The following is a 13,707-nucleotide window of genomic DNA, read 5'->3' on the forward strand; positions in this document are numbered from 1 at the left end:
TTGGGGTACCACGCGGTGTATTGACCCGTGTAATCTCTTAGATCAAAGAGAGACGTGGGGGGAAGAGTGACCTACATTCCACCCAAGGGGGGGGTCAATCGCGGCGGACATCCGCGGATAAGACTAAAGAGAACGTGTCTATCTTTGCCCCGGTCAAGGGCAGATAAATGAAAGGACTGGCCTAATTTTCTCCAAGGTGGTGGACTAAGTCTAGCCTGGTAGAGAGGAAAGGTGGGGCGGGTGAAGAAATTGGAGGTAGGATGGGGAAATAATTAAAATAAAATAAATAAATAGTGAAAAATAATAATTAATGCTGTGATAATTTAGAGTGACTCTGACAGCGAGTTTTTGACTTGTCACACTAGACAACAAGAAATCCGAGTGATTAGCACACGCACACTGAAGGTGTCCAAGCAATAAGATGGAATAAAGCGAGGAAGACTGCAGACAAGATGGATGAGTAACATTCAATTAAGCCGAAACATTTTCTTTGCCGACTCCATGAGAAGAGGTGGGATGTTACACTCAAACGTAGAAGTTTTACAAGAGTTAGCTGCGCTGCCCCAAACATTTTCTTTCTACCCGTCGGATTAAAGACTGCGCTTGGCAAGACCTTATTCAACAATTTACATTTTTAGACTAAAATAACAAAGAAATTGACATTCATATAAAAACTCTTTCTTTTGTTTATAAACAAAAAGATTAATATCATATTAACAAGTAACAATTTTCTTTCACTGGTGAAAACTATTTGACCGAAAAGTGTAAGTGTGGCCGTTGTTCATGCCTTGTCAACAGCTGTGTTCTCGCAAGTCGATAAAGTTGTATATTGTATCAGCTTAGATCGCATCGGTTGGCACCTAGGCATTAGCCATTACTTCAACTCACATTTGATCCAATGATTTTTTCTCAGAAGTGTTCCAGGATGCCGTTGTTGTAGGAAACGTTATTCTTGCTATTTTGTTTGCCATTGACTGCATCGTCCCTGGTCAGAGTTGAGATGGACAATGTCTGAGAGCTACAATCACCGCTCAAGGCCAATGTTTGCGTCGTGGCGTCTAAGGCAATCACTAAAGGGCGCCCAGTGATATCTGGACCAGATGAATTCGACAGCTGGTGATTTTGTAGCTCTGGTGGTTTATTTTGGTTCTGAGCGTCTGATGTGACTTGTGGGTTCAAAGGTCGGCGGTAATAGAAGACATTATAAAGTGTCACCAAAAACATCTGGACGCAGTACATTGAGTTTTCATAAACTGAAAATAACGAGAAAACAAATGGACTTCAAATAGCAAAGAAATAAATCATTAGCTTACATCTGAACATTGGGGATTGAGTTGAAAACCATGGTTTAATCAACCGATTTGTTTAAATTCAGAATGTGTAAAGTACTCAGCTCTTGATGTAATACGTTATAAATTAAAATCAAATGGCCATTTGTTGCAACTGAACGTACAATTTTTAGCTCACAGCATTTCAAAAAAGGAATCAACTTATCAGTACCTTTCTTTTTTTTTTTATTACAAAGCTTGTATCAACTCACTCTGTCTGTCTGGTCAAAAAGTGTGTGCACGTTATTTCTCCCACACCCTATCACGAATCAAGTTGAAACTTCGCACAACTATTCATTGAAATAGACAGGACATGAATATAATTTTTGAAAAGTAATCAATTAGTCAATTACTTATTGATAATTAGTGTTTTTGCTTGATACCAAACAAAAGGAAACCAATCCTTCAGTATTCACATATATGGCTAGATTAGTTGGGTTTAGTCACATTGAATAATTTTTAACGCTATTTCTCTCTTACGCATTCTCTAATCAAATTGATACTTTAAACAATTATTTATAGTACCTAACAATACATGAATCATTTTTGTTTAAATACCCAATTTTGTCAATTTATTAACTACTGCACCATGTATCGAATATGGGAAATAACTTGTACTATGATTATTGATAGATATAGTTTTCAGGGCAGAGTTCTTCCCCTTTATACAGGCTTTGTTTTGTTTTTTAAAGGATTTTTTATATGTTGCTTGTTTAAAAAATGGCTTTTTTTTCTGTTAGCTTTTGCTTTAAATTTTAAGTGCCTTAATAAGACAAGATAAAGAAGATACATTTTCTAACAATCAGAATGTTAAGCAGCTTTGAGTATATTTTTCAAGACTCTAAATTGTCTAAATGTTAAAACTCAAAAATAATTAGATCTACAAATAGACACAGAAAATGTAGATCTATACAAAAAATAGAGTATTATAAAGTTCAAGGGAAAAAATTTAATGAGTGCGGAAATACCCGTAGACATAAGTATGTTCATGATAAATATTTTCTAGTTCTCTAGCCAAATTTAAATGTATTTCTTTTATACTTTGAAAAATTATAACGGTCAAACAAGGGTTTTACCAGTGTGGCTAGTAATTCTTTTCCCAACGATATAAACCAATTTTCAAATTTCTAGGAATATGGTTAAAGCCTTTTTCGAGACCCATGTCCAGACGGGTTTTTGAGTTTTGAGCCCACACGGTTTAGTTGCCACAAAGGTCTGAGTTGAACAGAAAAGGTATTTTTAAAAAACCGGCAACAATAGAGTAAAGTTCTTTACAATTTCTCATAGTTCGTCCTGACAAACATTGCCGGAATTCAAAAATCCTTAGTGACGTCAGGATGTCAAAGGTAAGTCCCTGCAAAGAATAAAAAATATTCGATAAAGGACAATCCTTTTACAATGCATTACAACAAAAGCTGTTCCTTTTAGTAAATTTTACAAGCAAGAGTTTTCTTTTTTTTTTTAAAAAAAAAGCACTAATCTATCATTTAAAGATTTTTTATTATTTTTTTTTTACTTTTATTTCAAAGGAGATTATCTCTTATTTAGCGCTATGGGTCACTTAACAACAAACTCTTTCTTTTAAAGAATCAAACATAACATTCAAACAGTTTTCCTATTATACTTGAGCATTTTTAATAAACGTTCCTTAAGACAATACACTAGTAGCTTGACAGTAAAGTTTTTTTCTGACCTGGACACTGAAGAGGAAAAGGGCCACACTTAACGCCATATACTTCTGGCTAACATACAGATCTTTCATAGCGTCTTTGCACAGCGTAACTAGGGAGCTCAAAGCGTAGATCGCGACCAAGACTGACGTCACACGCAGTGCACTTAAATAAGGGAAAGGGTTGTTGATGTCCCACTGTTGAAGCAACAAGTGAATTGTAAGAAAACAAAGATTTAATTGCAATAAAACAAAGATCTAATTATAAGAAAACAAAGAGTTAATTATAACAAAAAAAGAGTTAATTATCAATTGCCTCTTGCAAAGTAATTATAATGTAAAGAACCATTTGCACTTGCAATGTCAAAATTATATTTCGTGACCAGGGTATCTCTTAGTGTAACTGTGTTATTGAAAAGTGGACATTGCGACTCACTAAGGACTACTTTCTTTTCTGTAATATTTTTTTTGGTGTAAAAAATCGTAGATACATTAGTTTTGAAGAGAAAATCTAGATGTCTTTTAGGCAAAAAAAAAAAAAAACACGCTTTGCTGCCTAGTAGGTCGGCTCGAGTCAGAGTTGTGCTTGCTGAGCGCCTAAATGTACCCCCCCCCTCCCACGGGTCCACAAAAGTGATTGGACCAGAGCGACTGCTTGTAGCATGAAAGTTGCGCTATACAAAATTATTTTTTAATGCATAATAGAAAGAATCATAATAAACTAGCAAGGCCTAACAAGTATAGTTACATTGCTTATTAAAATAGGAAGCTTAGATTTTTCTTGGTGATGGAAGAGGGGGGGAGTAAAAATTCATTCGTGGTGTGTAACTCGAATTCGGAACAATTGTCACGTTAGTCTGAAGCTCATACCACCACACGATACCACTCGATACCACTTGATACCACAGAAACAGACTGCCGTGAGACAGCCATCTTTAAGTAATTGTAAATATTTGCTCCACATTTACAAGTAGTACAATATGACAACATGTGAGCCAGGTCTCCATATAATATAGAACAATTTTGTGAACTCATTCGTTCCAGGGAAGATACACCACTGTAGGACATATCTATGTTTCGAATATTGCTACAGTCATTACTATGTGTTGTTTGATGTGCCGGTAGACCCGCATATGTAATCACTTCAATATTTACAATACTTTTCTAGGCAAACGCTATTTTAAAAGTAACCCAACTTAATGTTACCCACAAAGTTTAAACTTAAAAAGGAAGTTGCAACTTACTGTTACCCATAAAGTGTAAACTTAAAAAGGAAGTTGCAACTTACTGTTACCCACAAAGTGTAAACTTAAAAAGGAAGTTACTGTCACGTCCCTAGTGACACCTCATTGTTTACAAAATGAGGACATTGTACCTATCTCAAATCAGGTCAGCGTACCCACGCTTAAATGCCATAAAGGCGCCGATTAAATCTTAGCTCAAGACTACAGCAGGGAAACAAAATTAACATAGCTTAAATTACAAACACAGTTCCTAGTGACACCTCATTGTTCACAAAATGAGGACATTGTACCTATCTAAAATCAGGTCAGCGCACTCACGCTTTAATGCCAGAAAGACGCCGATTAAAGCTTAGTTCAAGGCTACGGCAGGGAAACATAATTAACAATCAAAAGGAAAATTAAATGTAAACGGGTCAAGGAGTCAAGGATGGGTATTGAATTGTCACTGTTCTTGATCCTAAAGAAAGATATAAAAGGCGGAGTGTTAGCTTGAGAAGGGAGAGAGCGCTAGAAAGTTAGACTTAGTAGTCGCTAGTTTTTAAAGTAAATATTTACTCATTTTATTGAACATTTCACTGAATCCTGTATCTGTTATATATATCTCTGTACATACATTTATTGTTTCAAGTTCAAGTTTTAAATGATTAAAACTAAAGAAAACATATCAGCACTTTGTTACTTCATTACTTGTTAAAGTGTTTGAACTATAATCAAGGCACCTCCGAACCCGCATATGTCACAAGTTTATAGCATCAAGATCTGCCAGTTAAATAAACATAATAAACACGTGACAGTTACAACTTACTGTTACCCACAAAGTGTAAACTTAAAAAGGAAGTTGCAACTTACTGTTACCCACAAAGTATTAACTTAAAGAACCTGCAATGTAAATGAATGGAAGTCTTACCTTGCCAATGACATATGTCCCATCTAGCCACGTAACCATGGTGATGACAGTAATCAGTACAATGAGTATTGGGTGTTGCAAGACTAGCATCTTCATAACTAAAAAGTTAGTCCTATAAAAGAAATGTTTGTAAAATGTTTGACATGATTTCTTCAGAGGTGAAGAAAATATAGGCTTCATCATAGCCCAAACCTTCAGCAGGACGTCTAAAGATGGCAGCGAGCAGGGTATGAACCCAGGACCATCGAGACAACCGTATGACAGTCAAACGCGCATACCTCACGACCAGGACATTGCGACAGTAGATTGTACAATCAGTGCTGCGTTGACATAAAGGTTACACAAGCTATAACTTGGAGCGGCCCGTACTTTCTTGGGTCTTCGGAAACAATAGTCCGCGTGAGTTTGTTGTGAAAAATAACGCTTTAAATGTTCATATTTATTATTTTGCTATCTACTCCTTCATTTTAAAACATTTTAACCCGAAAATTAGATTTGTTACTGACACATAATATCTGGAGTTCTAAAGGTCCCACATCTCAAATAGCTTGGAGCCTTCTGAAGTCTAAATTCATACCTGCGTACAATCATAACTTGTTAACAATATGAATGCACGTTAAAGAATGAACATGTATATCACTTTAGACCATTGGCTACCGAAACAGTCATAGTTGCGAACATTTACAGACATAGGTGTAGATCTCTAGCAATGGTGTCCTTAGTGTGGTAAGATCGTCAACCACATACCAAAGAAAGAGTCTCTCCCAGTCTTGTCAACAATTTGATTTTTTTTTTAAAGAGAAATATGGTGAATTGAAAGGTTCAGGTCCAGAAATATTTTTGTACGAGAATTTTGTTTTCAAGTTCAGGATCAATATCAGGAAACATGGCAAAGCAAATTATTATTAGAATACATGTCAACACATTACAAAACTTGACAGCATACATGAAACACTGAGCCATAATCTTCAAATACAAAAGCAAAACCCACTACAACACTCGGAACGATACAAAGATAAAGGCACATTCCTATTTCCATATGCTAGGTAAAATTTGTAAAATACTCCTTCTTCCCCTGTGTTATTAGAGCATGGAATGGGTTGCCTGAGTCAGCCAGGAAAATCAATGACTTGGCAGAGTATAAGTAATTTATTAACACGCATGACTAGATTGACCTAGGGGCACGCATAAGACGTAATCATCTTTTTGAAGTAATGTCTATATTTTATAAGATAAGATCCAAAACATAGCGACAAATAACAAGGTTACAAAGACAATTTGCGTGGAAATACAAACTCAAAATCGGCCCCCGAAGTGGTCCACCCAGACAGGTAAAAAGGCAGGTTTCAATATTTTCAGAAAGGACATCAGAATGAAAGAATGAAAGACAAATGACAGAGAAAAATGGAGAAAAAGGGTTGACAGATCATGTGTGGTGCCCCAGCAGTCCAAAGGATAAGTGAAAGTGAATGTGAAGTTAGATGTGAACCTGGCCTAACTGATGTCTAATAATGAATATCTAATTGATCTAATTGTTTTGTAAAGGGTCAATCTCTTATTCAAATCCTCAAGAAAAAAAAAACATTTCCGTAAAAAAAAAATAATTTCCCCCTTTGGTTGAGTGTTCTGTATTTGCCGTTGTACATTGCAGTTCACGCGAAAAATGAAAACTACATATTAATTATTGTTTTAAATTCTGTCCAACTTATATGCATACTAAATAGTTAAAATTGTTTTTTTTTTGTAAATGTAGTAGTTAGTATGACAGAACTTACTAAACCTAGCAATACAAATGTAAAAAAAAAAAATTGACAAAAAATCTAAAACTGTTTGCATAAATGTGTTAAAATATGGTAAATAGTCTTCCCCCCCTACTAAAGAGCCTCCCGTGTTTGTTACTATTAATAGTGAATAGTTGTAAAATTGGTGTATTTTTATGAACAATCTGTTTGTATAGATAATTTTTACAATTAGATGGTTCACTTTCGGAAAAGAAAAAGTAGCCGTTGCATCGGAACTTTGAATGATCTAAAATATCATGATGTCCGATTTTCATTTTCTCTTCTAGTTTCTGAGATCTAAACGGGACGGACGGACAGACAGGCCACACAAAACTAATAGCATCTTTTCCCCTCTCATGGGCCGCTAAAAAAACAACAATATTTGTACAAAACAAAACTGAAAGATAACAAGACAACCCATTTAAAAAAACACGACTATTCCACCCAGAGGTGTAGTGAAGAGCAAGGGGGACACGATGCACGCCTCACGCAACCTATATTTCTATGTGATGTTCATGGAAAATGGGGGGAGGGCGCCAATAATGTACTTTGCTTCGCTTTGCTCACTACGCCTCTGATTCAACCAGACTATTAGAAAATATGACAACAGTGTTCTTTCAAAATGATATTGTGCACAATGTTTGAAAATCGTAAACAGTAATTCCCGTTCATTTAATTTTAATTTCTTCTTATTGAAATTCTGTCAAGTTATTCTTTTAGTCCATCAGAAGAAGTTCCTAACGAGCTCTTGAGCTGCTTATTTCCAATACACGAAGGGTAGGAAAACAATCAAATCTACTTATAGCAAGGGTCAGCTAAAGGTCAGCAACCCGAGCAGCCGCTGGAGGCAACATTCATGCATTTTTCAAAGTGAATCCTTCTGATAATCAATACCTAGATGTGTTTCTAGCCTGAAATGCGAAATCTCCGGCAACGATAAGACTTTAGCTGCTGGCTTTCAAATGTGTGTATTTTGTCAAGGCTGTCAAGAAGACTAAACTTTTTTTTTCTTTGTTGTGCCATATTTATACAAGTTTACATGATATATTGTATCACACATCTTCCTGATCTAATCGTTCTTTAAATAGTCTTTTGCGCATTTGCTTTAAAAAAGTAAAGTAAAGTAAAGTTCCCCTTTCAGACCTTGACATCATCTGCCCTCTAGACCTTGCTTTACTTATGATGACATTTTATTTCCGAAGTTAATCCGAGTGTCTTCATCTTTTTATCTCTTTAATACTCTTTTATACAGTAATGGGGGATTTTCGCGATTAACTAAACAATGTCAAGGACGCTATATTCCACCTCGCTTTTGCCAACTAAATAAAAAGAAATTTAGGGATAATTTTTCACAATATTTCAATTCGTGGCAGATGATCTTCGTATCAAATCTCATGAAGTACAATTAGTTGCTCTTGTGTTTTTGAATAAGTTAAAATTCATGGAGTGAAAGTCAAATACATTGGGATATGGTCAAATGCTAAAAAGGGCACCTAAGGTATCAGATACTTTATTAAATGTGCATCAAAGGTATCAGATACTTTATTAAATGTGCACCAAAGGTACCAGATACTTTATTAAATGTGCACCAAAGGTATCAGATACTTCTTTAAAAAGTGCACCAAAGGTATCAGATACTTTATTAAATGTGCACCAAAGGTATCAGATACTTTTTTAAAAAGTGCACCAAAGGTATCGGATACTTTATTAAATGTGCACCAAAGGTATCAGATACTTTATTAAATGTGCACCAAAGGTATCAGATACTTTATTAAATGTGCACCAAAGGTATCAGATACTTTATTAAATGTGCACCAAAGGTAACAGATAGGCTGGCTACCCACTGTAGTAACCTAATGAAACACTTCAAGAAGATATGTCTTGATCCTAGGCTTTATTGAACAAGAATGACAAAACAGTTCAGATAACACAGTACACACACACAAGCTGACCTGGACACCAAGACATTTTGACACACAAGAACAGATCAGTTCACAACACACAACAAAAAACATAAATGCACAACACCCACCTAGGAGAAGGAAAACTCCGAATTCAAACCTCTGCTTGTCCTGCAGCTATACCCTATCATGGGAACAGCTTTAGGAGTAAAACCTGAGGAAAAATTGGGCAGTTTGCAGCACTCAGTGCTACACCCTGGCAGACCCTTGTTGATGTCTAAGAGCTGAGCCGAAGGCTCTTCGAGCTCTAAGTTTGAAAAAAAACCTGTTTGGACGTCCAGCCGAACAGTAAAAAAAAACAAACCTGTGTTTGAGAGGGACCCGAGTCAATGCCTATGTAAAACATTGCTGTTTCCAATGCCTTTGGCCCCGACGCATGCTTGGCTGCACATGGCCGAAGGCCGAGGGCACCGGGAGCCACCGTCATTTTCCTTCGTTGTACCAAGCTAGCTGTGTGGGAACCGCCATTGATGTAACGGTCCTTTTGAGGAACAGCGCATGGATATGGGACGTGTTCGTGGGGACTTTTTTACAACCCCGCCCGTGCAAGAGGTTGACTCTCGTCTACCCGTGGGCATCCCCACGGGAGTTATGTTTCGCCATTCATTTAGCCTAGCTACCCCCTCAAGTAGCCGTTTCCACCCAGGTGCCACGATGAGGCAGAACAGCGTACCCGGGCCTGGCAGACCCTGCGACGCCGTTGGTCCCAAACTATCTTGGCAATAGCTATTCCTTTTGGATACATCAGCTGCGCGAATAGGGGGCATTCATCTTATTTTCATGAGATGATCCATAGACCAAATACCCCCAGCCAAATCTCTTAATCTTACGCTCCTTTGTGCTGATGCCAGTTTCCACTTGGTATCTAAAATACATGTAGGCCTACACATTACATGGGCGTATCGAAGGGGAAGTCCCCCGTCACCAGGGACAAGGTGCAATTTTGTGGCTGTTTTTTTTTTTTTTTTTTTTGCTTTAATCTTTATTATTATTGCAGATTAATTATATACATACTTATTATAATAGGAAGGGAAGAAAAAATCACCCCCAACTAAAAATAATCCTGGCTACGCCCATGACACATTATATCATATAAAATATTTGATGTTAAAGGTCGTTGCATTTTATAGATTATCAAGTATTGTTCCCCTTTAGATTAAATATCAGGTGACCGAGCCTCGCTCGGATGAATAATTTGTCAAGAAAGGATATATACCCGAAGTCATTTTGAGAATATTTTTGTACCAGGTGGCCGAACCTCGCTCTGTTAAATAATTTCGGAAGGTTATATACCCGAAGTCATTTTGGGAATATTCTTGTAATTACGAAAATGAGCGATCGGATAAAGACTACTAATCTGAAGAGTTGTTTTAGTGTTCTGTTAGTTCTAATTGTAGGCCTAATTGTACATGTCGATTAAATTTAAAGTCTTTTAAGTCCTCCTATAGTCTAGACAAACTACAGCTCACGTCCGTCTTATAGTTTTACAATCCATCTTTTGCGTAAAACTATTGTAGGCTTACTATTATTGGCTTGGAAGAAAGTCTTTGCAATGTAACTTCTCTACGTTATATGGTAAAACATGCACTTAGTGACAAAGTAAAATGGCGCATTTTTTCTTATTAGACTTAAATCATGGCATTAGTTTTCTAAAGAAACGTTTCCGTGGGGCACCTCTGTTACGCCAAACAATATGCTCGTTACCCATACGGGATACGTGCCCTGCCCAGCCTGACTGTCGGACTATAGGAAGTTCATACCGGCTTTTGCCATCCATCCATCCTAGTGGTGCTATGGCCTGCTTTTACACATCCATCCATTCAGATCTCTCCTGGCCCTAACTCCAAGCTTTTTACCGAGGTTTATAGTTAAATCAAAAGAGGCTGCAGTGTACGCAAACTGGTTGACCGCTAGATGGATATCATGTTTAGTGTGAGCAAGTAAGGCGTAGAGAAGTTGTGTTATGACCATTTCCTTTGTTTTGGTACAGGAGAGGTAGACACTGAAGCATGAACACATGGTAATAATTCACCAGCAAAATAATAATAATAATAAGGCTTGTCTTAGAGTCCGAAAATTAATGAGGATTGCAGCTGTGACCTGCATATCTTGCCACATCCAGGGCAAGCATAACCATTGTCCGCGGTGCTCGATTAAGATTTTCTTTTAGCGTCTGCGTCTGTCCTCGGCAGCAAATTTTCTTTTGGTCTCAAATGTGTATCCGCGGCCTTTGTATAGAGGGAATTCTTTAAGTCCGACAGTTACGCTGGACAGAGCAGTATCCTGTATGGGAGACGAATCTCAGACGAACGCATGCCAAAGGTAGTCTTTTTTGGTGAGCTAAAAAGTGGTCGACGTAACACCGAAACCCTTAAAAGACTAGCTTATGGCGCAAACTTTACTTAGCTGACATAGAAGAGAGCACATGGTTGCATGCGGCCTCAGAACGAGACAGATGGAGGTCACCAGCAAAATAAACAACAATGTAAAAGGTATCTACACCGCTCTACGCAATTAAAGAGTAAACAACTTATTAAGCACTTAAAACACAATAACTAATCATATATCGGCACATTTAATTTCATTACTTTTCTTTCATAGTTCTATAATAAATCAATCTACAGTAAGATGGTGCGCAAATGTTTATTTAGGTCTATTGATCCTTTAAAACTCGTTCTTGTTTGCAAAGAAATATTTTAGTGTACTACGGTAAGCCTAGTGACGTAAGCAGCATTTTTCCCGTTTACGTCATGGAAAATTTTCCTTCATAAAACATTGCAGCCAAAATTAATTTTTCGATAATGAGGCATTTTCAAACCGATATAACGGTCGACCTCGAGTTTTCCCGATGTGGCCAATGAGTTGAGAATTTTTTTCTCACTATTATGCACATACCTTGAAATTTTAAAGAACATCGTTAGAGCCGTTTTCGAAATAAAATTTATATATATATATATATATACATATAAATATATATACATACATACATACATACAAGAATTGCTCGCTTAAGAGTATAGGATTGACGTAAAATTAAATGTAGATAAAAAAAAAAGCGGGGAAGGGAAGGACACTGCACTAAAAAAAAAATTACTTTAAGAATCACTTACCTAGTGAGCTGGGCTGTTGGTAGGCATGAGAATAGACAACAGAGTGGTCGAACGTTAAAATGAAGTCTCCGGTGATAAATAATTTCATGTCGAATGGAGTCAAATTGGTTGCCTAGTGCTACAAGCATCTCTAGAAATTTATACATTACTACAGAAAGACATCTGAAATTATAAATAATGTTCAACATAAGAAATGGGTCGGCATTTCATAAAATAACTTGAGTTAGGCACGTAGATCTTCAGCATTATAAAGATTTCTTTTTAAATAGGCCTATATAAGACATTTAATAGAATTACAGTGGAATTGCTTTTAATTTTGACTAAGACTATGTGTGCTGTCACAAATATTTTCCTGCTTAAAGTGTTAATCTACTGCAACAACTATTTCTTAACAGGTATGGGCCTACATGGTTTATAAACATTCCATGTGATTTTTTTTATCAAAGTAAAACACCTTGCAAACAGGATCTCAGTTTTTCAGTTTAAATAATGACAGACTTTCTATTGTCACTGAACTATATGGAAGTGTGTCTTCTTCGCATCTAAAATGGCCAGTGAACAGTGATGTCTTCACTCTTCTTTACTAGATTTATAATGGCCAGTAGGCCCTAAACTATATTTCATTAGATTTAGAATGGCAAGTGAGCTATGATGTTTTCAATAGTTATAGAAAGGTCAGTGATGTCTTCACTTGATCAAGAACGGTCAGTGAACTATGATGTTTAAATAGATCTAGAATAGCCAGCGAATTATTATGTTTAAATAAATCTAGAATGAGAAATGTGAAAATGTCTTCATTAGATCTTTACTGGGCCTTGATGTGCTGCAATTTTGTTTAAAAAGATGACACATTACCAGTGGCGTAGCTAAGGTGGGGGGGAGAAATTGAAAATCCCCCCGGGCCCCCACTTGAGTGTTTTTTTACACTAAAAATTAAATATTACGCAAAATGCAAAGAGGTAAAGCCCCACCCCCGGGCCCCCAAACGATGGATAATTCCTAGCTACGCCCCTGCACGTTACAGAAGAAGTAGGCTAATCATAAGGTGTTGATAATTGTCTATTTTTATATGGGTCTTGTTTTTTTCCAAAGTGTAAAGTGTAAAGCCTAAATTACACCCCACAGAGAGAGAGAGAGAGAGAGAGAGAGAGAGAGGTTGCGTTTCAATCTTTTCGACTGTTCTGTGTATGTAAACAGATCACGTGATTTACTTACACAGACATGGCCACGTCTCGAAATACAAACATTTTGGGCACCAGCATGGCAACTACAGCAATACTGGTCAACATCTGTCAAGTTTCAAACAATAAGTAGTATTATAGTCTATTTTGAAGCTAAAACAAAAGTACGAATTTCAATAAAAGTTAGTAGGGCCTACTCAGTGCTATCTTCACACATGGGATTATTGCTACCAAGTCATCTTGACCTAGGCCTACTACGGAAACATCGAAAACTCGGGCACTTTCGAAATTCTTCAACCATATACTTTGTATGTGTTGCAATGGCAACGTTTTAACACTTCTTCTAAGTTCATCCGGAAATGTTGTCAAAAACTTCAAACACATGCTTGGTGCTTCTACAAATTATATTGGCACAATTGTACTCGCTAGAATAACGGTGTTGATACTATTTCATGCAAACGAAAAATTACATTATATTTTTTACATAATATTATTATTTGTTTTCTTATCTTTGTTTATATAACAC

General features: G+C 36.7%; 1 protein-coding gene across 1 annotated transcript in view; it reads right to left on the reverse strand.

Annotated features, from left to right (window-relative positions):
* Positions 1–368: 368 nt before the first annotated feature.
* LOC106064381 (organic solute transporter alpha-like protein 2) overlaps positions 369–13,707 on the reverse strand; it is an 18,061-nt gene continuing 4,722 nt past the window's right edge. The window contains exons 3-8 of the mRNA XM_056030558.1: positions 13,216–13,289; positions 12,001–12,162; positions 5,149–5,260; positions 3,022–3,195; positions 2,604–2,682; positions 369–1,253 (exon numbers count right to left, since the gene is read on the reverse strand). Coding sequence (XP_055886533.1) covers positions 910–1,253; positions 2,604–2,682; positions 3,022–3,195; positions 5,149–5,260; positions 12,001–12,162; positions 13,216–13,289 — 945 coding nt within the window. The 3' untranslated portion in view covers positions 369–909. The remainder of the gene's footprint in view (positions 1,254–2,603; positions 2,683–3,021; positions 3,196–5,148; positions 5,261–12,000; positions 12,163–13,215; positions 13,290–13,707) is intronic.

The sequence above is a fragment of the Biomphalaria glabrata genome, chromosome 5 (assembly GCF_947242115.1).
Source record: "Biomphalaria glabrata chromosome 5, xgBioGlab47.1, whole genome shotgun sequence".
Lineage (NCBI taxonomy): Eukaryota > Metazoa > Mollusca > Gastropoda > Planorbidae > Biomphalaria > Biomphalaria glabrata.